Raw genomic sequence first — 24,397 nt, 5'->3', positions numbered from 1 at the left:
ACGGTGCATACAGAGGGTACCGTAATGTAGCGTGTAGCGCAAGGGATCACCTTCACTACAGTAGCAATCTCAATAGGGCTTATTTTAGAGGAATCTTACACAGTAAGGGGAGGGCTTATTTTCGGGATAGGTCTTATTATCGGGGAAACACGGTATCACTAGTCCAGTTCCGCAGTTTTTGTCACTTTAGCTTACTTCCAACCATGCTATCCTTCTATTCTACCCCTAAATTTAAACATAACTGAAACCTCTTTTGTATTGTCTGTGATGAGGTTGTTATCCCACTGGGCCAAGTCATTAACTCTGGCATTAAATGCAGTCCTGAACTTAAGTCCATTGACTTAGTGCTCTTGATGAAATTTTCTGCCATCTTTGTCTCGGGGACTTTCTGGGTAGATATTACATGTGAAGGTGGAGGTTGGGATTCTTCCAGTGTCATTCACAATGGACTTAGTCATGTTTAGTGCTTAGTAGTCAATCCGTTATATTTTCATACCTCTGTTTCATTGACCCCAGGCTTTTTTTTTTCCCCTTGTAGGCTTTAGATCTAGAAAACCAAGGGGTTTTCTAGAAGTTAGTGTAGAGCAGTGGCGTCAAAACCAGAAACGGGAACCAGTAAACCACACATAATGATCTCATTAGGTTGCTGTTTGACTTAGAAAACCATATGTTTGCATATATATTTTTTATTAATACATTAACACATTAAAATCAGGAACTATATTTTGTCTAATTTAGAGTGCACCGAGCAGTGTTGTGGACTCCGGGGTCCATAGTGTTTGATACATCTGGTGGAAAGAACAGATAAAAACCATTTATTTGCTATATTTAATTTTTAAAAGAACCACTATCAAGCATATGTTATTGTTCCTCCCTCTTAACAGGTCACAGCCTTCCTAGGTATTCTTTGTTACTTTTGCCCCAGATAGTCTTTCCCTTGGTGGCCACAGCTGATGGTGATGAGCTTCATGTGGCTCCTTTGGTTTTCAAATGATGGACAAAATCCATGGTTAGGCCTGTATCCCAAAGCTTTCTAGCTTAGCTGGCCTTTTAGAGCATGCTCTCGATGGCATTTGAGAAGCCAGGGCTCCTTCTACCTCAGGATGAGGAAGAAAAGCATTATGGTAATTTTCCTCTATGTTACTTTTGAGCAGCCCAGTAGGAGAAGGGGTTAATAGTGGTCCAGGTATTAACCACAGTAGTGGTTCTCTCTTGGGTTCTCTGTGTGCCTTTCTTTGTCTGCCCTTAGAAACACTCTTGGCAATTACAGAGAAGATCCCTGAGAGTTGACCTAGGGTGTTTTCTGTCCAGTTAGCGGACAGCAAGACTGTCGTCCTTTTGACCAAAGTCAGTCCTTGTCTCTTTCTGCTAGGTGTCAGAAATGGCTGTTTCTGAGCTGCCCGGTAACCCCAATGCTGTCTGGACTGTACGCCGACACATTGAAGGTAGGTAACTTTTTCCCAACAGCCAAATACAATCCCTTGTACAAAGACCTACGACCATAGAAAGCTGCAGTCATGATGCTTCTGATTGTTACTTGAACAGATGCCATCTATAGGCTTTTTATGTTCTGACTTTTCTGTCTTGAAGCAGCTCCCCCTGTAAGTGGAGATTACTTAGACAAGATGCTCCCTAGAGGCCACCTGATCAGGGATGGATCCCCCGGGTGGTGACACACCACAGTATATTTCCCTTTAACTTGAATTTCAGCTCCAAGGCAGTAGTTGGATCTCCTTCTTATTTCCTATTTTGATAACCGTTATTTGGCCATAAAAGCAAAATGTGCCGGGTAGACATTAGTGAATTGGCAGGTGGGTGGAGATTCCAAGAGTCAGTTTTGCTTTGCAAGTATGATTATATTTGAGAAAACCAGACCCTGAACAGAACATTCTGCTGAGACTCAGGAAAGAAAGCTGATGGTTTGGCTGAAACCTGAGACCTCTTACAGAAGGTGCTCTTCACCATTGCTTTTTGCCCAGAAATTGAACAGGGAAGTAGTAATGTGGATAGGGTGTGTTCCTGGGAGTTTCTATTTCCTGGGCATTAAAACCCAAATCTGCTTGTTTTATTTTGTCACTCACCTGTTCTTTCGAGCTATCCCTAATGGACCCTCTCATGGGAATACTGTCCTGAGGGATGAATGAGTTAGAATTCTTTCTGAGGTTGTTCCCTCCTCTTATGGAGTAAGAACTTAGATGCTAGGTGAGAGAAGAGGCAGGCAGCATTTGGTGGAGGAGTGGCACAAGAACTGGGCATGTGAGCCGCAGCTTTGCCCCTTTGTAACCCTTGGAGGGAGCCTCTCAGAGCTTGTCTGTTCATCTCTGCACAGTGGATAATGCTTGTACTATGTCTACCTCACTGGGTTGTCACAGGGAATGTACTTAGGTGTGATTAGCTAGGAGGGAAGACGATTCCATCTTTGATGTCTAGTTTCATGGTATGTTGTTGTTAGCCTGCTTTCTTGGCTACTTAATGTAGATTTGATAAGAAATTGCTTGGAACATGAAAGCAGTAGGACCTTGGTGAATTATTTTACTACTTTTCAAAGTTTCTAGGAATTTCCAAAACCATTTTAATGCTGTTTCTGATGTCCCTAGAAGTGAATTGGGGGCAACAGCACAATCCATTCCTTTGACAACGCAACTTTCTAGTATTGCAGGTTTTTTTTTTAAAGTTCTGTGTGAGAGACTACACCATCTTGACCTGACTGAGGTCACTAAGATGTGGGAATTTATGGGAGAAGGGTGTTAGTTATGGTAAATTTGGACAAGACTGTGGGTCCTGAGGCCTCTCAATAAATTACTTAGGAAGTTCTGATTCCTTCCTGCCTGTGACAAGGCCACACCCTTCATGAATTCATTTGTTCAACAAATACATAGTGTGTACAGTGCTCTCTAATAGGCACCGTAGAAGTTAGAAACATGAACAGGACTTAGACCCTACTCTTACAGAACTCAGAATCCACCAGGGGAAAGATAAGACAGTATATAACATAGGGCCATGTGTATTTAACATAAGAGTAGTCCTGAGGATTCAGAGGCTGAAGAGAGAACACTATGGTGTGAGAATCATCATTCTACTCTCTTTTGGTTGAAAAACAAAAATGAAACAAAGTTTTATCCACATAAGGCTCTTTTTCTCCTGAGACCCCAGGTTATAGTTGTGTTGCTGTTGAGTGACCTTTCCTTCTGTTGCCACATGCTGCAGTCTTCATGGCAAATACTAACCTTGGCTGGTACTTGGTGATACACACTACCAATACCAAGCCTTTTTTTCTCTTCCACAGGTGGCTGGTGGAGGTGCTGATCACCACAGGTGTGTACCTACGGCTAGGGTCTACTGTGGGCTTTCACAGGTTCCCCAGGAGAGGAACATGCAAAAAGTATTGGGGCTGCCCCGCCAGCAGAGCACCTCCCAGAGAGTGACTTTGCAGCTGGACATCCGTCTGTTGTAACCATACTGTGAACCCACCTGCCCAGATCTTCAGTGGTCAGAGGCAGAAATTAGTTGCCTTCTACTTTTGCTCTACTCCCACAGCTTTTAGGGACCGTGACTCATCTGGTTCTCTCAGTAATCCTAAAAAAAACTATCTAGAAAACATCAGGTTTCTCTTTCTAATGTCTTTGTAATTGGCACAGGCTTGAGAGATTTATCCCCAGAGCAGACTTGTTGAATATATTAGGGGCTTGGTTGAAGCAAAGGAAGAAAGAGCACCATGATAGCAGATTACTTATTTGAAAAGCAAAACGTGCAGTTGATGCAGTTGGCCAAAAGAGGGTGAGAGGGGTTTGGATATCGAACCATCTAGATGGTTTATTTCTATCCTTGTCTTCAATGTTTAGTTTCAGCAGCTGGGCAGAGGGCAGTAGTGAGCATTTCCTGTTGGAAGTGTTTCCACAATGGTTAGTTGTTCCTATAGCTCAAAGAGACCGAAGTCTTTGCCACTAGTATTTGTGACAGAGTCTGGACAGGACCCTCTTAGGGTCAGTGACTTAGCTTGAGTAAATTTTGCTATGGAAGTTAGAAGTTTAACTAGTCCCATGAATGAACTCCATAGGTGAACAGGCTTGATTGGTTGGTTAATATTAATCGCACCAAGCAGGGTAACATAAATATTCATGGCCTCTTGGTCAGCCATTGTGAATAAAGTCTGCTCTTTAAGAAAAAATGTTAACTGTTACTTTGGAGCAGCTGAAGGGAGGGGGCTACATTGGTTCTTTCTGGCTATAGTTAAGGGTATGGGGGCTGTTCCTCATATGACATTTAGTTTAAGGAATGTGGAGCGGGCCTTCTTTTGAAGTAGTGGGGAAAGCAGTGGTCTCTGTTTTGATACCAATTAAAAGTCCAGAGCTCACTGAATTTACTGGTGGGAGTGTAAAGGCTTGGCAACAGCAGCAGCACCATCCATCTCATCCTGATCCTCCTGTAGCATGAGACCTCGGACATGGAGCCGGGCTTCTGATCCCGAGGTTAGCTCTATTGTGCCGAGAGTGGGCTTTGTCTCCTCTGAAACAAAGATGCAGTCCCTTTTACTTTCATGGAATGGACTTTTTCTAAGCCCAGTCACATGATTAGAAATCCTACCCAATTAGACCTTTTTAATTTCTTTCATTTACTTGTACACACTGCTCCTTTAGGAGTAATTGCCATTAACTAGAAAAAAGAAAATGTCAATCTTGTTTTTAATTAAGCCATTCCAAGCATATACCAGAGCTTTTAAAAGTGTGCCAGGAAGCTCTGACCAAGGAAGAATTCTCAAGGTTTACATGTAGCCAGGTTCATCAAGCATGTGCTAAATAGATTTGGGTTTTGAATGTATCCTTTGCTTTTAAAAACAGAATGGAGGAAAATCCTATCCTTATTTATAAGACATTTAATACTTGGAATAGTTTGGTCATGTGAAGCTCCATTTGAAGCTCTCAAAGCATCTGCCATCTGTCTCCACTTACATCAGAGGTACTGAAATGCAGTTATTTGTCCAAGGCCATTCACTCTTATTTTTGTGTTAGAGATTAAGTCTATAGGTTTCTGATCTAACCACAGACAATACCCTCTGGGAAAGAGACTTCAGAATTTTCCCTTCAACTGTGGCTGGTGATACTGAGTCACCTAATGTAATATTCATAGATTTCTTGTATGAGTAATTTCCCTCCTCCATATACTTATGTGTGTGTGCGTGAAACAAAAGGTTTGTCTTTATTTTCTATTAGTCTGCCTGCCAAATATAAAACTTTGGTTGTATTCATAGAATTGAGAACTGGAAGGCACCCTAACCAGCATATTAGTCCAGTTTCCTCATTTTACAGATGAGGAAGCCAAAGCCCAGAGAAGGTAGAGATTGTCTGCTTTCCCACGGGTAATAGTAGTAGAACCAAGAAACTCCCCTGGGTTCCAGTGCTCTAATTAGTGCACTTATTGTCTTTGGAGTAATCTTAGCTCAGATGACATGAACAGAGTGCCACAGAGACCAGTGTTCTGGGTTTAGTACCTACATGACCCAGGTAACTGCTCATAGAGAGAAAAAGTGTCTTTTAGGCACATTCTGCTTTTCCTAGCTGGCTATCTCACATGTTTGTTGATTACAAAGTAGATTGGATGGTAATATGGATTTTGCAGTGCAGTCTGTCATCACTGATGGAAAAACTTTTAAGTATGTGCACTGTTGTTAGGAGGGTCATCTTTAAATAAGAAAAAGTCAGTCAAGGTGATCCAAAAAGTGCCCAGACAATTAATTGACCAATTTCTGCTTGTTATTAGCTAGCTACTCTAGTAACAGAATTCAGCAGAATACCTTTTTGTTTTCTACCTTCTCCTTGTCACAGTGCTTTCTCTTATTTAACTGTTGAAAGGATAAGGTCCAGAATTTACTTGTGCAAAGAAAAATATCTCAACTATTTAAAACAAATCTTTGTACAGAATTGGTTAGGCCTTCTATGTTTTAAGTTAGGAAGAGCTGAATATGTGGGAAATCAATGACCTGTAACTTGTTGGATTGCACAAGGGAGTGTTCTTTTGGAGTATGTGTGTGTACCTAAAGGTCTTTGGCCTCCTGAAAACTCTCATTAGTGTTTGTTTATCCAACTGCATTTCTCTAAAGAAAAATTAGGCTTGGCCTGGGCCAGTAGGTCGTTGTTATTTCAGTAGTGAAAAATTTTAATTTTATTTTCCAGAGAGGTCAAGAACTAACAGTACAAACTCCTTCTGTGACCCCAATCAACCAGTGTTGCCATGTCATTCCTGCTGGAAGAGACTGGTAGTCTTTCTGTTACTGATTTACTTGTTCTCTCCTGCCCTTTGGAGCTTGTGTTCTCATGAAATACTCTTTTTAGCTTTTGTTGGAGAGAAGTAATATGGAATCCTTCCTGAATCTAATCGTTTCTCTTATGGAATGAACTCTTACTTGGGAGCCAATAAAATGATATTCATTGTATGGAAAGTAGGTTACTTTATAGTTCCCCCAGGCCACTGGCTCTTCTCCCCAGAGCCCTTTGTTGGCATTAAGCAACTAACTGGGGAGGCGTTAGTTTTCAGTGGCATTACAGGCAAATATCAATAAGTCTCCTGTGCTTGGGTGCTCAGGGTCACTTGGGAAGCAGTTTTCCCCAGACACTTGAGTGTTCGGGCAGAGTCTCCATAGTTCTGATGATCTGCTCCTGGCTCATCTTGTGCTGTTTGATGTGTTAATTGTGTGCTGATGACCACAGATACTAAGAGCCTGCTCTTGACGGGTTGCTGGAAGAGGAGCTCTTTGCCTTGTATATGTATTCGTTTGGTGTTACGGATTTTGTGTGCACCAAACTGACTGGCTGCCCTCTTCCTTCTCTTTCCTTCCTCAGATGAATTCGATGCCTACATCATTGTGTCTTTCGTGAATGCCACCCTGGTACTTTCTATCGGAGAAACTGTAGAAGAAGTAACAGACTCTGGCTTCCTGGGTACCACTCCAACCTTGTCCTGTTCCTTGTTAGGGGATGATGCTTTGGTGCAGGTGAGGAAACTCAGAAACCTGAGGACAAATCCATTTATTCCGTCCACTTGCCACTGATTTGGGACACAGATTTAGGGGACATGCTAGAGAATAGAGTAAACCAAGAGAGTATACTGTATCAAAATTTAAACTTGAGATTTTAATCACTCAGGTTTTGGACCAGGAATTTTTCTCTAGGCCTCAATTACTGTTATCTATTAAACTATCCTCATCTCAGGAGGACTTTGTAAGAATGTATTAGATAATTAGATTTGAATATCTCAACTTGGAATGCAAAATGCAAACTGTTATTTGACACTGCCTTCCTTTGGGGCCCATGAGCCCTGTTTTTGTAACCTCAGAAGTTATTAACCTAAGTTGGCAGTCCTGGAGTTGGGGATTGTTTGGGTACGTGGCCAGAGCAACTTTAAAATGAGTTTCCCTTTTTCTTTTGCCTCTAGGTATATCCAGATGGCATCCGGCACATCCGAGCAGATAAGAGAGTAAATGAGTGGAAGACCCCAGGAAAGAAAACTATTGTGAAGTGTGCAGTAAACCAGCGGCAGGTGGTGATTGCCCTGACAGGAGGAGAGCTAGTCTACTTCGAGATGGATCCTGTAGGTTACTTGGGCACCTCTCTCCACCTTCCCAGATAGGACTTAGTGTAGGACATCTGATGTCAGGGTTGTTGGCCGCGGTCCAGACTGCTCAGGCAAATGGCAGGGAGAAAAGAGAACCTAGGGGGGTGGGTGGCTAGAACCCCACTTACTCTGGACCTCTCCTGATTGTAGAGCTTCCAAACATTCTTTTCTGGGAATCCAAACTCAAGTTTTAAGCTTCGATCTAGTTCTCGCCAGCTTTAGAGAAGTCAGCATCTTAAACAGCTTCATACCATGATTCTCTTGAGTTCGATTTTGCCTGCTTCTAATCAAATATGTGTGCCTTTTGTAATGACACAAATTTAATTCCTGTAGACTTTCTCATGATCACTTACCTTTCCCAAAGGGAAGGAAGTTGGTAATTCTTATTTTCTTTGAGAGCTACAATGTGTGGGTATGGCTACTTCACAGTATATACTATTTTGTTGGCCTATGAATCTTTTGCTAATATTCTTTAAAAATCAGGCCTTAAAATGGTTGACAGTTTGCCCAGAGTTTGAGATGCTTTTGTCTTAGGACCCCAAACTTGTGGGTCTTTTGAGACCCAAACATTTTCATAAACTAATCTATTTCCATTTTTTGTTAGTGTAATTTATGGGAAAATGAATGACTCTTTCAAAGAGCTTGAACTTAATGTCAGTGGGTATCAATGGTACCAAGATTCTGTGCTGATTAAATCTTAGGTGTGGTTGTAGCTAGAATGGTTCCCCTGCCTCCCAGTTCTGCTTACAGGTCGTGATACTCACTTGTCCTTATGTTTACAGTCAGGACAGCTGAATGAGTACACTGAGCGGAAGGAGATGTCTGCAGATGTGGTGTGCATGAGTTTGGCCAACGTGCCTCCTGGGGAGCAACGGTCTCGTTTCCTGGCTGTGGGACTGGTGGACAACACTGTTCGAATCATCTCTTTGGACCCTTCGGTGAGTGACTTCCATATGTCTGGAGTAGACTAGGCTTGACTGAAGGGGTCACCCCAAGTCTGTATTTTCCTTGGGGATGGGGGGAGTACAGACCTCTCTAGGGTCTGGCGTGGGACAGATCATGACTTTGATACAGGGTAGAGTGGAAAAGAGTTTATGGCTTGTTAGCCTAGCTCCATTATGATTGATTTTTATTGGTAGCATGGAGCCTGTATCTTTGTAGGGAACTGGGAAAGTTGCATGTCCTTAACATCCTCATATTGGTTAACTTGACCACGAGTCATTAAGCAAAAAGAAGCCAAGTCAGGGTTCTTTCAACCCTGTTTTTTTTTCTCGGAAGGCTCCTTAAGTAGTCCAGAGATGGAGAGCCTTTCTCTAGACAAGTTTCAAAGTGTCCAAATTCCTTAACATTTGTACTCATCCCCTTCATTTCCTCTAGGACTGCCTCCAGCCACTGAGCATGCAAGCCCTCCCAGCCCAACCAGAATCACTGTGTATTGTTGAGATGGGTGGGGCTGAGAAGCAAGATGAGCTGGGGGAAAGGGGCTCCATTGGCTTCCTCTACCTAAACATCGGCCTGCAGGTAAGGGACTTGAGGGCTCAGAATGCATGTCCTCAAGCATTTGTCTAAGTGAATGTTGTGCCTGTATTCTCTTTACTCAACTGTGTCTCTAGTGACCTGTCCCTAGGGGTGGTAACCCAGCTGAAGAGGGTGGAGAAACTTAGGTCATAGCTTAGTGGGGCTCCTTTTGTGGATTCCCTCTTTTGATCTCTAGCCAGTCTGCCTAGAATAGCCCAGGATACAGGCTTGCATTCGTGAAGCTTGGCACTCTGTTAAAAGAAGTCTGTTTTAAAAACATCTACTGGAAATGTTTTTGGGTCATCAGTCAGGTCAGAGGGACCCTTCCAGAGTTCCCACACCAGTATTTGGGGCCAGGACCCCTGGTTGTGGATGGGCTTGTGGAACAAGTTATCTTGTAGGCTGATTAAAACTGGTAGAGGCCAGAGGGCCTTCCTGCCCAGCAGGCCCAACAGAGACTCTAGAAAGGACATTGCTTTGCCGTCATTGGCTGTATGCTGAATTTTTATTAGATTGCCTAAAATGTTTTGAAAATTTATTTGTTGGGTCCATCCTGCCTTATCCAGGGCTGGTCTGTCAGCTGGGTGAGGACACCTGTGAGCAGGAAGAACAGAGTCTTCACCCCCCAAGCCAGGCTGTTTTCTCTCTGAGAAGCAGATAAGCTCCAAGGTGGGACCAGGGGCTGCAGAGGGACTTCCCCAAAATGAGTTTTCTTGTGTCACAAATCATCTGAGGTTCTTTTTGCTATAACCACAAACTAGTCCTTTCCTCTGCTCTTCTGCTCAGAATGGTGTACTGCTAAGGACAGTCCTAGACCCTGTCACTGGCGATCTATCTGACACCCGTACAAGATATTTGGGCTCTCGCCCTGTGAAGCTTTTCCGAGTCCGGATGCAGGGCCAGGAAGCGGTAAGTGAAGCAGGAGTCAAGCCTTCTAGGATAAAAGGGCGGTGAGAAGTAGAAGGTGAGAAAACATACCATTGAATACATGCACTCTAAAAGAATGCCCCACATCCTGCCTCTTGAGCATAGAGCTCCTTCAGGAATATAAGACACAGAGCTTATAGGCCTAGGTGCCTTCCATAGGGCTGTATCTTTCACTTTTGGACATTCTTCAGGGTTTCATAAAATTGTGTAGTAAATTCTGCATGAGCTACTTGAATATTCACAGCAAAGTTACAGCAGCTTACCCTGGCATTGGATCTAACTGATGTTCAAAGTGGACACTTTCCTTGTTTCAGGTTTTGGCTATGTCAAGCCGCTCATGGCTGAGCTATTCTTACCAGTCCCGTTTTCATCTGACCCCCCTGTCCTATGAGACCCTAGAGTTTGCATCTGGATTTGCATCTGAGCAGTGTCCTGAGGGCATTGTGGCCATCTCCACCAACACTTTAAGGTGAGGTTTGCAACCCAACAGGAGTACCGAGGAAATGATTTACCACAATATTGGTACATTCAGAGTGTCAGAAGAAGAAATTACCAAGGGGTATTTGTTTCCCAGGGTCCACTGATGTAGTTGAAACCCTTAGAACCTTGGCTCTTCAGAAATTCTAGTGTCATGGAGCCAAGTTTCAGTGTTTGGAGTTTTGGCTTTTATTTAGCATCTTGGAGTCAAGTTTTAATATTTAACAAGGCAGTGCATTCCTTCTGGGATCTAATAATGGCTCCCCATTGCCTACTGAAGAAAGGCCAAACTCATTAGCTTGGCATTAAAGCTATTCTACAATCTAACCCTTATCCATCTTTTCAAGAACATATATCATTGTACCCCTATGTAAACACTAACCACTAAAGGTAAAATGGTCTAATCAGTGTCTGTGCCATGCTTTCTAGCTTTCGATATCTTTGCTCATGCTGTCCCCTCTACTAGGAATTTCTCCAGAGCCTCATTTATTGAAATTCTGTCTATCTGTAAAGGCTTAGATCAAGCTTCCTTCCTGGAGCCTTTCCCGATTTCTCTAGCTGGAGAGTCTCTTCATCCTGAACTCTTGTATCATATGGTACTTCCTGTATGTCCCCCATTGTTATGTTTGTATGTGTTTTTTTCCCATTGGGTCCTAAGCTCTTTGAGGAGTACAATTTCTTGCATGTTCTTGTATCCCTAAAGCATTTGGTACAGATTTTTACATGTATTTGGCACTTATTTTTGTTGAATGAAAAGGCCCACAAATAGTTTATGCTAAAAACTGACAGAAACGGAATTAAAAGAGAGATTGAGCCCTGGGATTGTTCTTGAAACCTGGTCTTTCTCATGTGATTGCTTTTCTATTAAGCCCAAAGCTATTGTGCTTTCTAAAGGACTGTTAAAGTCAGATCATCTCCATCCCTACTACACCTGTTCCTCAGTGGGTGCAGAGCTTTGCAAGAGGCTGTAAGAACAGGTAATAAGGTGGCTTTGGGAGTTGGTTGGCAGTGCTGTTTCTTTTGTCATGTTCTTATGTTCTTATGGTGGTTGAGGAATTAACCTTGTTAGGTCGTTGGGAGAGAAAGGGGTAGGGCAGCACAGGTTTGGATATTCACTGGATTGTGATTCATTGAAATTGTAACTATAGAAGAGGGAACATGGAGATTGAGTTTTGATCTGTCCCTTAAAAGAGCACTTTGGCTAGAGAAAAGCTCATTGGCTTATTCTGAAGAGATTTCTCCATTTTTGTATGTATTTTGCTTTTGCATGGTGTTATGCTTCCAGATGAGGCTAAGTAGTTCAGGTATATACATGTAGATACACACACACGGATAACTCTTAGCAACAGGATTTCTTAGTCCTATTTGAGAGTCATAAATATATGTTTCCACTTTAGCATAGAACAAAGGTTTGGATATTTGTAATCGTAAGATTACAGGACAGTTTGAGGTGATGGATGAGTCATCAAGCCTGATGTAAGGCCCTTGAGGATGACTTGAGAATAGGAAATCAGCCCGGTCTAAGTGTCCTTGTGCGTCAGAGTGATAGGAGAACTTGCCCAAGAGTCTAGTGACTTTTTGCCTTTAGGGAATACAGGATGCTGATGGAGAATTAGGTCTTTGCTTCCCTTGGGCTGATTCCTGAGTTCTTGAATGAATACTTACTGTTAAAAGTGTTTCCCTTTGTTCTGTTAATTGTGAGAGAGATGGTTGGGTTCACCCACCCCTGTATTTCCAAGTTGGTAGATCCCCTATGGCCTTGGTGGCTGAGTCCCCAAGCTGTAGTAGTTTACGTTTAGTGAAGAACCCACTAATTGTACAAGGAATTGCAGTCAGCACAAATGTCCAAGTTTTCTTGGGTCTCTTTGCCATTTGAGGTTCAGTTGCAACTTAAAGATCCTTTAAGTTTCAGTGTTTGTTTGTAGTGGTATGAAAAATATTCCAACTTAGAGATAAAGTTATTATGGTCTGGGCAAGAAAGACTTCCATGGAGCAGAGGGATGGAAGAGGTGACTGCCAGAGACAGGATGATCCCACTGCAGGGTTGTGATCCCTTGAATGTCCTTGTCTCCCCAATCCAGGATCTTTTATTGGTTTGTGTTACTGTTACCTGGGGCTCAACTTTGATAGATCTGGGTCTATCCCAACCCCAGTTTCTGGGCATGTGTTTCTCTTGAGTGGGTCATCCATTCATTAGCTACCCTGTCTTTCCCTAGGATTTTGGCTTTGGAGAAGCTTGGTGCTGTCTTCAATCAGGTAGCATTTCCCTTGCAGTACACTCCAAGGAAGTTCGTCATCCACCCTGAGAGCAACAACCTTATCATCATTGAGACAGATCACAATGCCTATACTGAGGCCACAAAAGCACAGAGGAAGCAGCAGATGGCAGAGGTAATGATCCCTCCCTGCCCTCAGAGAGACCCTGGAGTGGAGCAGTGACAGCTAGATACAGCTAGAATCAAGATGTTTGACCTACTTGCTGATGGAGGCGCATCCTTGGGCCAGCTGCCTTCATAAACAGCACCAAAGGGCTGGAAACTAGAAGGATGAGATCCAGGCCGGTACCCTAACGACAGGCCCACAGAGCTTAAGTGACTTGTCCATGACTACCCAAAAGAGAATATTATAGTAAAAGTTTCACATCTAAGTTTGAGGCCTCAGCACAACACAGTTTCTCTTATGTAGGCAAAGGCTCCAGGCCGGTACCCTAACGACAGGCCCACAGAGCTTAAGTGACTTGTCCATGACTACCCAAAAGAGAATATTATAGTAAAAGTTTCACATCTAAGTTTGAGGCCTCAGCACAACACAGTTTCTCTTATGTAGGCAAAGTCTATTGCTGTTTGGGGGAAGGTCTGATCCTGGCCCAATCAAATCAATCGGCTTTCATTTTCCTCGGCACTAGGTCTTTTTCTCCATGGGCAGCAAGAATCCAAACAAAACTACAGCCAAGTAAAAGCACACTGTGCCCTGGAATAGGGGAGGCAAAAGCCTCTTGTTTAGGGATTGTTCTGCCTAAACAAATTCCCTCCCTGTCCCCCTATAACTTTTTTTTTTTCTTTCTTGACCTTAATCTTCCCCCTCCTTCTTTTCTGGCTCTTGCCTTCCATTCTGTACTATAGGAAATGGTAGAAGCAGCAGGGGAAGATGAGAGAGAATTGGCAGCTGAGATGGCTGCTGCCTTCCTGAATGAAAATCTCCCAGAATCCATCTTTGGGGCCCCCAAAGCAGGCAATGGACAGTGGGCTTCTGTGGTCCGGGTAATGAATCCCATACAAGGAAACACACTGGATCTTGTCCAGCTGGAGCAGAATGAAGCTGCCTTTAGGTGAGGAGCCTGAGGAACTGTAGGGTTGCATAGGAGGGGGCTGGGGATTCTTGGGTTGAGATTTATCCCTGAGGCCTTCTTCTCTATCCACAGTGTGGCAGTATGCCGATTCTCAAATACTGGTGATGATTGGTATGTGCTGGTGGGTGTAGCGAAAGACCTCATTCTGAACCCCCGATCTGTGGCTGGAGGCTTTGTCTATACCTATAAACTCGTGAACAGTGGAGAAAAACTAGAGTTTTTACACAAGGTAAGAAAGATCCCATCTAGTGACACTTTTCTCCAAAGTTTAAAAATATCTTATACTTTGTACTGATAGTCCCTGTTAGTCTAGGACTGTTTCAGTGACTGACCAAAGACCCCTCCTGAGAGGATAGTGGTATTTTTAAGGATATTCAGGCTTTCCAGTTGGAATTCATTTTTTCTCACACACACACACACACACACACACACACACACACACACACACACACAGTTCCAGGAAGTTCCACCCAATGCTGCTGGGTATTAGCTGCCCACGCTGGAGAGACAGCTTGAATTGGCCCCTTGTTCATTGGTCTGGCTTGTTCCAGGAGCAGTGCATAACCCAAGACCAGCATTGCAAAGAAATGGTATTGTCAGTCTTGCCTAGACATAGTGAATGTGGGACCTTTAGCTCTATCCTTAGGTAAAATTGCTTAACTTGTGTTTTCTCCTATATGTGATATTAACCCCTTTTATAATAGGATTCACTGAATTTCATTCTCAGATAGAAAAGGCCAAGCCTAGACAGAGCAGTACACAGTCCCCGCTGGGTTGTCTGGCATCTAGCTGATTTATCTTAACGAGTACCCTCCTCATACCCCATGCTGTGCTGCTTAACTTAGCACTTGCTGTTATTTGGAGGTAGCAACTGAATCCAAATAAGTTGACATTTCCTTTCTAGAAGAGGCCTGTGGAATTGAGGTCAGAATTCCCAGATTCTATTCCTAGTTAGATCATCGATTTCCTTGATGACTCATACAAAGTATGAAAGTTCAGAACCTTTTTTCCCCATTTGCTCTGATTCCTTCTGTATAACTTAAGGCAGAATAAGACTGTGCTAAGCACATTTCCCATTTGGGGAAAAAATATATTTTAGACAAAAACATGAAAGTATAGTGACTTATTTTACAGATTAGCAAAAATTAAAGTTGGTAATGCCATGTGCCTGGAACGTGTAGGAGGCATTACTCTCTGGGCCTCAGAGCCAGAGCTCATGGCTGAAACTGGACATTGTATAACAGCTATCAGTGAATTGACAGGCATTAATTAGGTGGCCACTACTGCCAGGCATTGTGCTAAGTACTGAGGTTACAGGTACAAAAAAATGAAACTTCTGCTCACAAGGCATTTGACATTTTAATGAGGAAAATGAGTGTGTGTGTGTGTGTGTGTTATAGAGAATGAATACAAGGGAGTTGAAGGTGTGATATTTTGGAAGGGTGGGGGAATGAGGAAAGGTTTCCTGTGGAACGTGTTTCTTCTCTCTCTTCTTTAGACCCCAGTAGAGGAGGTCCCTGCAGCCATTGCCCCATTCCAGGGCAGGGTATTGATTGGCGTGGGAAAGCTGTTGCGGGTCTATGACCTTGGGAAAAAGAAGTTGCTCCGAAAATGTGAGAATAAGGTAATGTGGGAGTCAGGGTAGAGGGGAGAAGACTGAGGCAGTGGGTAAGGAGTGTTAGGGAGAGATGAGTTTGGGGCAGTGGGTATAAACGCTAGTGCGTGCATGCTTTTCTTGAAGGGCTGATCCAAAACTCCGTTCCTAGGATATTAGGGACAAGGTCATTCTTGGGAAAGTTAAGAAGGTGGATTGGAATACCAAGAGGAAATACTTAAGAATCTATTGCTCTGGATCTTGGCAATTGGGTTTGAGGTGTGATGTGTTATTAGCTGTCATCAACAAACAAACCTCTCTCGGGTGCCTTTGATGCCATGTGTAGGCACCGTGTTAGGTACTGACTAGAGAAAAGGTACTAGGGAGACTTCTTACACTTCCTAGGGCTGCAGAAAGAGCTCCTGAGCTTTGGTCACTGTGCTCTCAGCTTCTGACCTGACACATTGTTAGACTATCCTTGTTGGTGCTGGCACTGGCTTCCACTCTGGGCCCTGTGTGTGCTGTGGTCAGGGCTCTGCCTGCACTCTTAGGATTCTCTCAAAACCCATCTCCTCTCACAGCACATTGCAAACTACATCTCGGGCATCCAGACGATTGGGCACCGGGTCATCGTGTCTGATGTCCAGGAGAGTTTCATCTGGGTCAGATACAAACGCAACGAAAACCAGCTTATCATCTTTGCTGACGATACCTATCCCCGGTGGGTCACAACGGCCAGCCTTCTGGACTACGACACTGTGGCTGGGGCTGACAAGTTTGGCAACATCTGTGTGGTGAGAATTGTCAGGATGGTGGGCGACAAGACAGTGGGACAGAAATCTGTCACCTTTAGCACCTGCTTGGAGGTGGATTTTAAAATAAATTGTAGTTCAGAACATTTTCATCAACTCATGGCACACTGATGTCATTTATACTCGTGTATTTATTACTGACTGGTCTGTTAGCCAGACTAGGTTTTTTAGAATTTTTGTTACCTACAGCCTAATTTTTTTAATGTGGGCATGTGCTCAAATTCCTGGTGACTTTATAGCCTGTTCCCCATGTTAAGACTGTTGTAGCACTGATAGCTCTTGGGGCTCCCTTTCCCCTCAGTTTCTTGGGAATATGAAAACTATTCTAGGAATAGATTATCACCTACTAGCTGCTGGGGCCTTCTTCCAGGTCCCTGCTTAGAGAACCTCCCCAGCAGGTACACTGTTCAGGACATTGCCATGGCTCACAGGGTAGCAAGAGACCCTTTTTTGTGTCTGTTTCCTGGTAGGTGAGGCTCCCGCCCAATACCAATGATGAAGTGGATGAAGACCCAACAGGAAATAAGGCCCTGTGGGACCGGGGGCTTCTCAATGGTGCCTCGCAAAAGGTAATGTTTCTGGACCTCCAGGATCAGGACTAGGCCAGCAGGTACAGGGCCTCGTCTGCCCTCTTCTCCTCTGGTAGAAAAACTTTAGGAGCTATCCACACGCACCTGCTCCTAACTCCATTAGAGCCATGGACTTGACTTCACAGACACACTCATGCCTAGGGAGCACAGACTTTGATATTTGAGCCTCTGGGCTTTTTTTTTCTGCCTGTAGAGTGAAAATGATTTTGGTATGGGGTTGATGAAATAATCTCTCAAGTCATACTAAGTTCCCAGGGAAAGGGGGGCTCTAACTATGGCGAAGGGAGGGGAGGGGATATAGTTTTCTTAGAGTATCCTTTAGAATGCCATGTGTTGGCCTTTATTTCCTTCTCTCTTGCATAATACTGCGCTAGCTTTTTTTGTTGTTTTTCAGAACTGTGGCTTTGTTGGTATAGGGAATTCCCAGGAACAATTCTTTTATGATTCAGACAGCTGTCTTGCAGCTTAGAGTTTTGGCAAGTTGTGTGGGACTCTGAGAGGTTAAGCAGTTGTTCAAGACCACACAGCCAGTGAGTTTCTGAGGTAGAACTCAGATCTAGGTCTGAATCAGTCTTGAGTTTGACTGTGAAATCTTTCCCTCCCTGGGTTCTCTTATGTGCTTACCTGAAATTCTGCCACTTTTGTCTGTTTGGCTATTTTCCTTGCCTGCTTTTTTTTCTTTTAAATATATATACCTAGTTGCAGTTGGTGCCTATATAGTTCTTTTTCTGTGGCTTTAATTCCACCTAATCCAGGTTTTTGCCATAATAAACTTGGCATCGATAATCGCATTCTCAGATTGTTGGACACAGGTTATTGGCCATTTTTTGGCTATCACAAATAGAGCTGCTATGACTTTATATACATAAAGCACTTTACAAACTTTAAAGTTCAAGATAGGGAGCCTCTATCAAGTATCTACTGTGTGCCAAGTAATGTTCTTCGTGCTGGGGGTGCAAAAACACTTCACTGCTTCACAGCAGCTCCCAGTCTGATCAGGTGGACAACAAGCAAACCACTCTGGACAGATGGGCTAAATTGGAGAGAATCCGTAGAGGGGAAGCACCAACCTGGAAGGGGGATCAGAAAGGGCCTTTTGGAGAAGGTAGGATTTTAGCTGGAACCCAGAGGAAGCCAGGAAGAAGCAGAGCATTCCAGGCCCAATGGCCAGCCATTGAGAAGGCCTGGGAATCAGAAGGTAGAGTGTCTTGGACCCCTGAGTACAGAGGAGGGAACAGAATACAGTGAGCCTGGACAAGCAGGAGGGGGCCATCGTATGCAGTGCTTTAGTATTTGAATGGATTTTATTTGACCCCTGAGCTAAGAGGGAGCGAGTGGAGGGGGTGGGATGAGGGGAGGCACATGAGGAAGATAAAATGTGACATGTGAGTCTCAAATGGGGAGAAACCAAAGGCAGAAAGATCAACCATGAGGTGATGAGGTCCTGCCCTGGGGGTTGGCCATATCAGGGAAGGAAAGGGGCATAGATGAGAGGTAGGATACATTCATAGGCACATTTATGTATGCATACACACACCTTTGTAGCATATAATAACAAAAATCTGTTGTTTTTTTTTTTTTTTGTCTTTTTGCAAGGGGAAAGGCAGGGCAGTTGGGACTAAGTGACTTGCCCAAGGTCACACGGCTAGTAAGTGTTAAATGTCTGAGGTCAGATTTGAACTCGGGTCCTCCTGACTCCAGGGCCGGTGTTCTATTTATTGCACCACCTAGTTGCCCCATAAGTCCCCTTTTTAAGTGCTTGGGGGAATGGAATTGTTGGATCAGTTTCTTGACCCCTACTGCCTGTAGCCACATCACTGTCCAAAGCCAGTCTTAAAAAAATACCTTAAGAAGCATGTTTCCCCCACAGCCCAGAATGGCATATGGCTCTCTTGAATTGCATTTTTCTGATGATTAGGGGAATTTGAGTATCTTTTTATGTGGTTATTGATAACTTTATTTTTTCTGTAAATTATTTTTCTTGCAGTTTGACCATTGCAGAGTGTATATTGTTCATTTTGAAGATCTGCATGAGTTTCTTATAGATTGGAATGTCAGAGTTTTATCTAATATGATTTACTTCAAACATTTTTTTCTGCATTCTTTAATTCACTGAGAAGAGCCCATTACTTGAGGAGTAAAGCCTGCTGCACACTCTTGGGACTGGAGACTATTTTTGGTAAGCCAAAGCAGATGGTAATAAAAAGACATGAATTGGTGTGCTTCTGTTTGCAGGCAGAAGTAATCATGAATTATCATGTAGGGGAGACAGTGCTTTCCTTACAGAAGACCACGCTGATCCCAGGAGGCTCCGAATCCCTCGTCTACACTACCTTGTCAGGTGGGATTGGGATCCTTGTGCCTTTCACCTCCCATGAGGTAAGACTACATTATTCCTGGGTCATTATCTTTCTTTGAGTAATTTACTAAGTCTGCAGTGAAGCCATTGCCTAGAAGAGCAGGTCTAGAAGGGTCTTTGGCACTTAGCAGTTACTAGGCCTTGTGCCTCACTTTCTGAAAGACAAAGGTAGCAGCAGCCATAGTCTATTCACTGGAGTGCTGAGTGAGGTGGGTGAGTCCCTCTGGCAGGGAGGGTCCTGGAACCTCTCTAATCTGCGTGTTTGGAAAGTTAAAGGTGGGCTGGGCTGTGGTTGCAGTTTTCTGTTCAGTTTGAAACCATCAAGTCTTTCCTTAAGGTAGAAAAAAAGTCATCAAACCTGAACCTTAGCCCCCATGTGGAGAGAGAGCACATTAGTCAGCTGATTGGGAGATTCACTAAGTTTGTGCTGTTTTGTGGCATAACTTGAGACAAGACCTTCCTTAGTTTATGTGCTTATTAGAGCCCGAGGCTTCACCACTCACAGTGTCCCTGCCCCTTGATGATCATAGCCTTTATCCCCTTAGTGGATATTACTGTCCCTCCCCTGAAGTAATAGAAAGAAAGCCTTGGAACACCTAATAGAAACATGTTGCTCTTTGAATCGAAAACACCTGTAATCTAAGAGACAAGGACAGAAATCAGGAGCTCATCATCAGCATCTCCAGTGTAGGATGCCACATCATGGAACTCATTCTTCTAGTTTTTGTTTATCTTTCTCAGGATCATGACTTCTTCCAGCATGTGGAGATGCATCTACGGTCTGAGCATCCTCCTCTGTGTGGAAGGGACCATCTCAGCTTCCGCTCCTATTACTTTCCTGTGAAGGTGGGTCTGCACTGAGAGGGAACTCCCTCTTTACCACCCTTTCTTCTAATTTTACTTGACGTGTGCCCTCTTCTCTAGATCACCCAAACAATTTGACTTCTTCCTACTGAGTGCTTCCTCCATTAAGAATGAAAATAGGTTTAAATGATTGAATTGACAGAGGCAGGTATGGACACAGATGTGGTTAGAGGTGTCTCTGCTCTGGGTCTGGGGGTCTGCATCCATACATGTTTACAACCTCTCTTCCCCCAGGGGAATTGATTAATATGGTTCTATCTTCAGGAGCACTATAACCAGTAACTGTCTTAGCTTTGTTTCTGGCCAAAGTTCAAGGGTCATGAGCTTCTTTTTTCTCCTCTTCTCTGCCTGATTCCCAGAAACAATTCTTTTGGACCATATATTCCTTTTCTAGGAAGCACTGATCTAGACTGGGCATTAAGGGCTAACATACAGCCCCAACGGGCCCTTTTATAGTCACACCTCCAGAGCTGGGAGCAACCTCAAAGACCATCTGATCTGATCCCCTCATTTTACAGGGGGGGAAACTAAGGGAGGGCCTAAGAAGGTAAAATGCAAAGAGTGTGCAAGTCGTAAGCATCAGAGGTGGAATTCAAACCCAGATCATCCTCTATCTTGGATTAAAGGCTCCATGAGAGAGAAGGCTTTAATTTTTTATCATGAATTCATTTGTTCACAGTAGTTCAAATTCAGCATTAGGGTGCTGATCTTCTTTTCCTTTCTTAGAATGTGATTGATGGTGACCTTTGTGAACAGTTCAACTCAATGGAGCCAAACAAACAGAAGAATGTATCAGAAGAATTGGACCGGACACCGCCTGAGGTCTCAAAGAAGCTAGAAGACATCCGTACCCGCTATGCCTTCTGAGCCCAACAGTGGACTTGCCCCAGGCATGTCAAAGACTGTGTTGTAGAGAGTTCTGAGGACATGCAGGTTGTTGTTTATCCCCTCTTCCCTCCTTTTTTTCTTTGTGATCACTTTGCTTTGATCCCATGTGACAGGAGGAAGGGGCAGTTATTAAGATCTTGAAACATTTAAATGGAGAAATGATTCCATACACTCTTTTCCACTGATGCGTGGCCCTGGCCCAGCCTGAGATGTCCCCTCGTCCCAGTCGTTCCCTGCTTGGATTACCTTTCCCTCCCTCCTGACCACGCCCTTCATTTTTGTACACACCCTTCATTTCATTTTTAACTGGTTTTCTTGTAAATATAGTTTTGTACAATGTTGACTTTAGAAGGGGGTGAATGGGGTCTGTTGGGGAGAGCTGAAAGTGGGCCTGCTTATGCAGTACAAAAACCATGAATTGTACCACTCTGGATCATAAGAAATACAAGCCCATTCTTTTTCAAAGCATTCTTTCATCATCTTCCTTGTGGCTCTAGGCTGGAATCCACAAGGGAGATTTATTTCAGCAAGATATAGGTTGCAAGATTTGGAAACAGTTTTTTTTTTCTTCTTTTTTGGTGTCTAATTGGACTTCAGCAGTCTTTCTAATTTTGTTCCCATCTAGATTTTTCCATACTTTCTGCCATTCATATCTAACATAGGCCACAAACTACTTTGTAGCCCCCTAATTCAAAATACAAATTGAGTGGAGGTTATACATATAATTATTGTGTAAGGTAGATTGGGTAGGCAGTCAATACTTGTCTTCTTCCAATTGGTTTGAATTCAGGTTATCTAGTATGTTAGATGGATTTCTTGTCTTCTTTCCCAGCCTAATTTCCTTCTTTTGTATTTGGTGAAAAAAAAGCCAACCGGATTCCCTTGGCCCCATAGTTAAATATTTTACATTAATTCCATCAGTGGGTCACCTTTTGAGAAAATGCTCCCCCATGCCCACTCCACAATGGCTTCAGATCCCAGTGCTCTCAGTGTGGTGGCAAGTTCTAGAAGTCACATAACTTCTTTTGCCTTCCAGGCCAAGTCTTATAACTGATTTTGAATCAAAACAAAACAAAGGGGCCCTTGTTAAAAGGACCATATGCCTTCTCAAAACAAGAGCCAGTCATTTATTAGCCATGTCATTTCCACTGGATTCTATACAGTTTCCAGATGCCATGGGAAATGACCACTAAGAATAACTGTAGAAGAATGCATCTGGGGTTTGCCGATGGCCTTTTGGAGTCACTTCCCTTCATCCTTGGTAGTAAGGAGTGGCGCTGAAGTGCCAGCCTGAACTCCCCCGTCATGCAATGTCCCTCATTACTTCTCTTCCCACCACCTGGGATTGCAAGGAGAGAGTTTACTCCTGATTCAGTAAAATGGTGACAGTCCCTACTCTGGCCTTGCCCTCAAGGTATACACTGGTATGTGGCCACTGCCACTGACCTCTGCTGACAGGCTGTCCTGATTGCAGGGTTAGTTAAGTTAGCCTGCCACAGCTTTCCATCTAAAAAAGCCAGTGTTGTTACTGCCTTGTGTTTTAACCTACCTTCCCACCTCCCACCCTCAGTCTGTAGTTTCTCCTAAGTATTTATACTTAGGAAGGAAAGCAGAGACAATTTTTTTTTCCCTTTAGCCACCTTGTTTCCCACCTCTGTTTGAGCATTTGGCTTGGATACTTGAGCGCTGTCTTCTGTCTCTCCAGCCTCTTTCCTAATGAAAGGTTTTGACCTCAGTCCTCATTTCATTTTTCCCACTGTCAGAGGGGTCATTCCCCCTTGTTTGTTTATTAGTTATATAGGGAGGGGGGGGCGGAATGCATTGCCTCTCTGTTGACCTAAGGAGCTTGAAATACCACCCCATCATTCCCTTCCTCTCCTTGGGGAGACCATTTCCTCACTTGAGAATTTGGTTTGCATGAATTATTTTCAGTTGATGACTTCAGCCTACAGCATAAACAGTTCTCTATCAGCCTACACTGCTGCCATCACCAGGAATAGGAGAACAGTCTGGGAAAATGGAAATAAGGGAGTAAGACTGGAGGGACCCTGCTGCAGCGGCGCCGGCCGTTCCTTTACCCAAGGCCAGTGCTGCTCTGTAGAATGTTGCATTTTTACCACAGAAGCAAGACCAACGACACACACCCGTTCATAAGACTACATTGTAGACCTGTCTTCAACCCGTGCTAACGGCTTCTGGAATTTTTCTGTATGAATCTTCCCACCAGCTCGGTGGATTTGGTTGAGTGAGAGAACAGTTGTCCAACGGCCAAAGCAGGAGCTGTGATTCAGCCCCAAATCTTTCCATTACTCATGCATCCTGTCCTCTTAAAGGAAACTGGATTGCTAAGGGTCTTGTCTCTGTTCCACGTGGGGCCCAGTGAAAGTGAGTACTTAAAGCTATCCTCTTGGTATCTGAAGATATTCTCATCAGTTTGCCCCTTTCTTTCCATTCCTCCATCATCTAAGAGCCCCAAGATAGGATCAAAATCAGGCTCTTGCGGTTTTTCCTCAGAACTGGGGTTCTGCAGATACTGTTTCTGAAGTTCTTCCAAAAGAAACATTGCTCCACGAGTTGAGATTCCAGTTGGAACCGTGGCTGCCCCATTGTTCACCTTAGTTTGGGTTGGTCTGGGAGAAGCTGCCACCAGGAGTGCAGAGCTCAGGTGCTTGGTTCCACAGCAGAGCCAGGGACAGTGGGCAGGGTGAGATGATCATGTCAAGAGGACATTCTTGGTCCTACACTGGTAGGACTAGATGACCTCAGAGGTCCATTCTGATTCACACTGGCCCTTCCATTTCTGGAGTTCTTGGATTCATATGACGCCATTAAAGGATGGAACCTTTGGGAATCTGCAATGTGAAAGACTGAGCTGTATCCAAACCGGAACTGCTTGAGGGAACTGCCTAGTGTTGAGGTCTTAAATAAGGATGAGAAGGAAGATTGGGACCACTTTCAGAAGGGACATAATGTGACTGGCTCTGGATTTACAGGTAGATGGTGCTGGGCAGTAAGAGGTCCTAGGCTACTCCATTCCCCAAGTTATGTCCTAAGGGCATTTGCATGGCCAAAGCCCAACCCGTCTGTGCCCTCCTTCCAGGCGGACTCGAACCAAGAACTAACATGCTTACAGGTTATATGCTCTGGATCTGCACTTCTTTGGTGGAGGAAGCCTCAATTTGTATTGTGAGGTATGTACTGAGTGAAATCTGAGCTGCATGGGTCTCACCTTTAACCATTGGCTCCACCTTAGAAACAAACCAGTCAGCCAGGCTACAAGTTGGCAAAGAGCCCAGGGCCTGCTAGAGAGTTGTGTTCTCAAACTATCTCATCAGATAATGCCTCCATAGTCAGAAAACAGGAGAGGAGCTGCCTAGACCCTGGCAGGAAAACCATGGGAGCTTGTGGGAA

General features: G+C 43.8%; 1 protein-coding gene across 1 annotated transcript in view; it reads left to right on the top strand.

The window, feature by feature from the left end:
* Positions 1 to 21,454, top strand: part of SF3B3 (splicing factor 3b subunit 3) — a 34,202-nt gene extending 12,748 nt beyond the window's left edge. Inside the window, exons 11-26 of the mRNA XM_069087642.1 lie at positions 1,373 to 1,445; positions 6,837 to 6,988; positions 7,429 to 7,584; positions 8,391 to 8,546; positions 8,986 to 9,129; positions 9,913 to 10,035; positions 10,368 to 10,522; positions 12,747 to 12,921; positions 13,653 to 13,858; positions 13,952 to 14,108; positions 15,378 to 15,503; positions 16,055 to 16,267; positions 16,756 to 16,854; positions 19,111 to 19,254; positions 19,976 to 20,080; positions 20,825 to 21,454. Of these exons, the coding sequence (XP_068943743.1) occupies positions 1,373 to 1,445; positions 6,837 to 6,988; positions 7,429 to 7,584; positions 8,391 to 8,546; positions 8,986 to 9,129; positions 9,913 to 10,035; positions 10,368 to 10,522; positions 12,747 to 12,921; positions 13,653 to 13,858; positions 13,952 to 14,108; positions 15,378 to 15,503; positions 16,055 to 16,267; positions 16,756 to 16,854; positions 19,111 to 19,254; positions 19,976 to 20,080; positions 20,825 to 20,965 (2,325 nt within the window). The 3' untranslated portion in view covers positions 20,966 to 21,454. The remainder of the gene's footprint in view (positions 1 to 1,372; positions 1,446 to 6,836; positions 6,989 to 7,428; positions 7,585 to 8,390; positions 8,547 to 8,985; positions 9,130 to 9,912; positions 10,036 to 10,367; positions 10,523 to 12,746; positions 12,922 to 13,652; positions 13,859 to 13,951; positions 14,109 to 15,377; positions 15,504 to 16,054; positions 16,268 to 16,755; positions 16,855 to 19,110; positions 19,255 to 19,975; positions 20,081 to 20,824) is intronic.
* Positions 21,455 to 24,397: the final 2,943 nt, after the last annotated feature.

This window comes from Petaurus breviceps, unplaced genomic scaffold (genome assembly GCF_028583685.1).
Source record: "Petaurus breviceps papuanus isolate PSGF00001 unplaced genomic scaffold, PetGlider_PUasm1.0 182, whole genome shotgun sequence".
Lineage (NCBI taxonomy): Eukaryota > Metazoa > Chordata > Mammalia > Diprotodontia > Petauridae > Petaurus > Petaurus breviceps.
The sequence above is the reverse complement of the archived record's forward strand: the minus strand, read 5'-3'. Positions and strand labels throughout refer to the sequence as shown.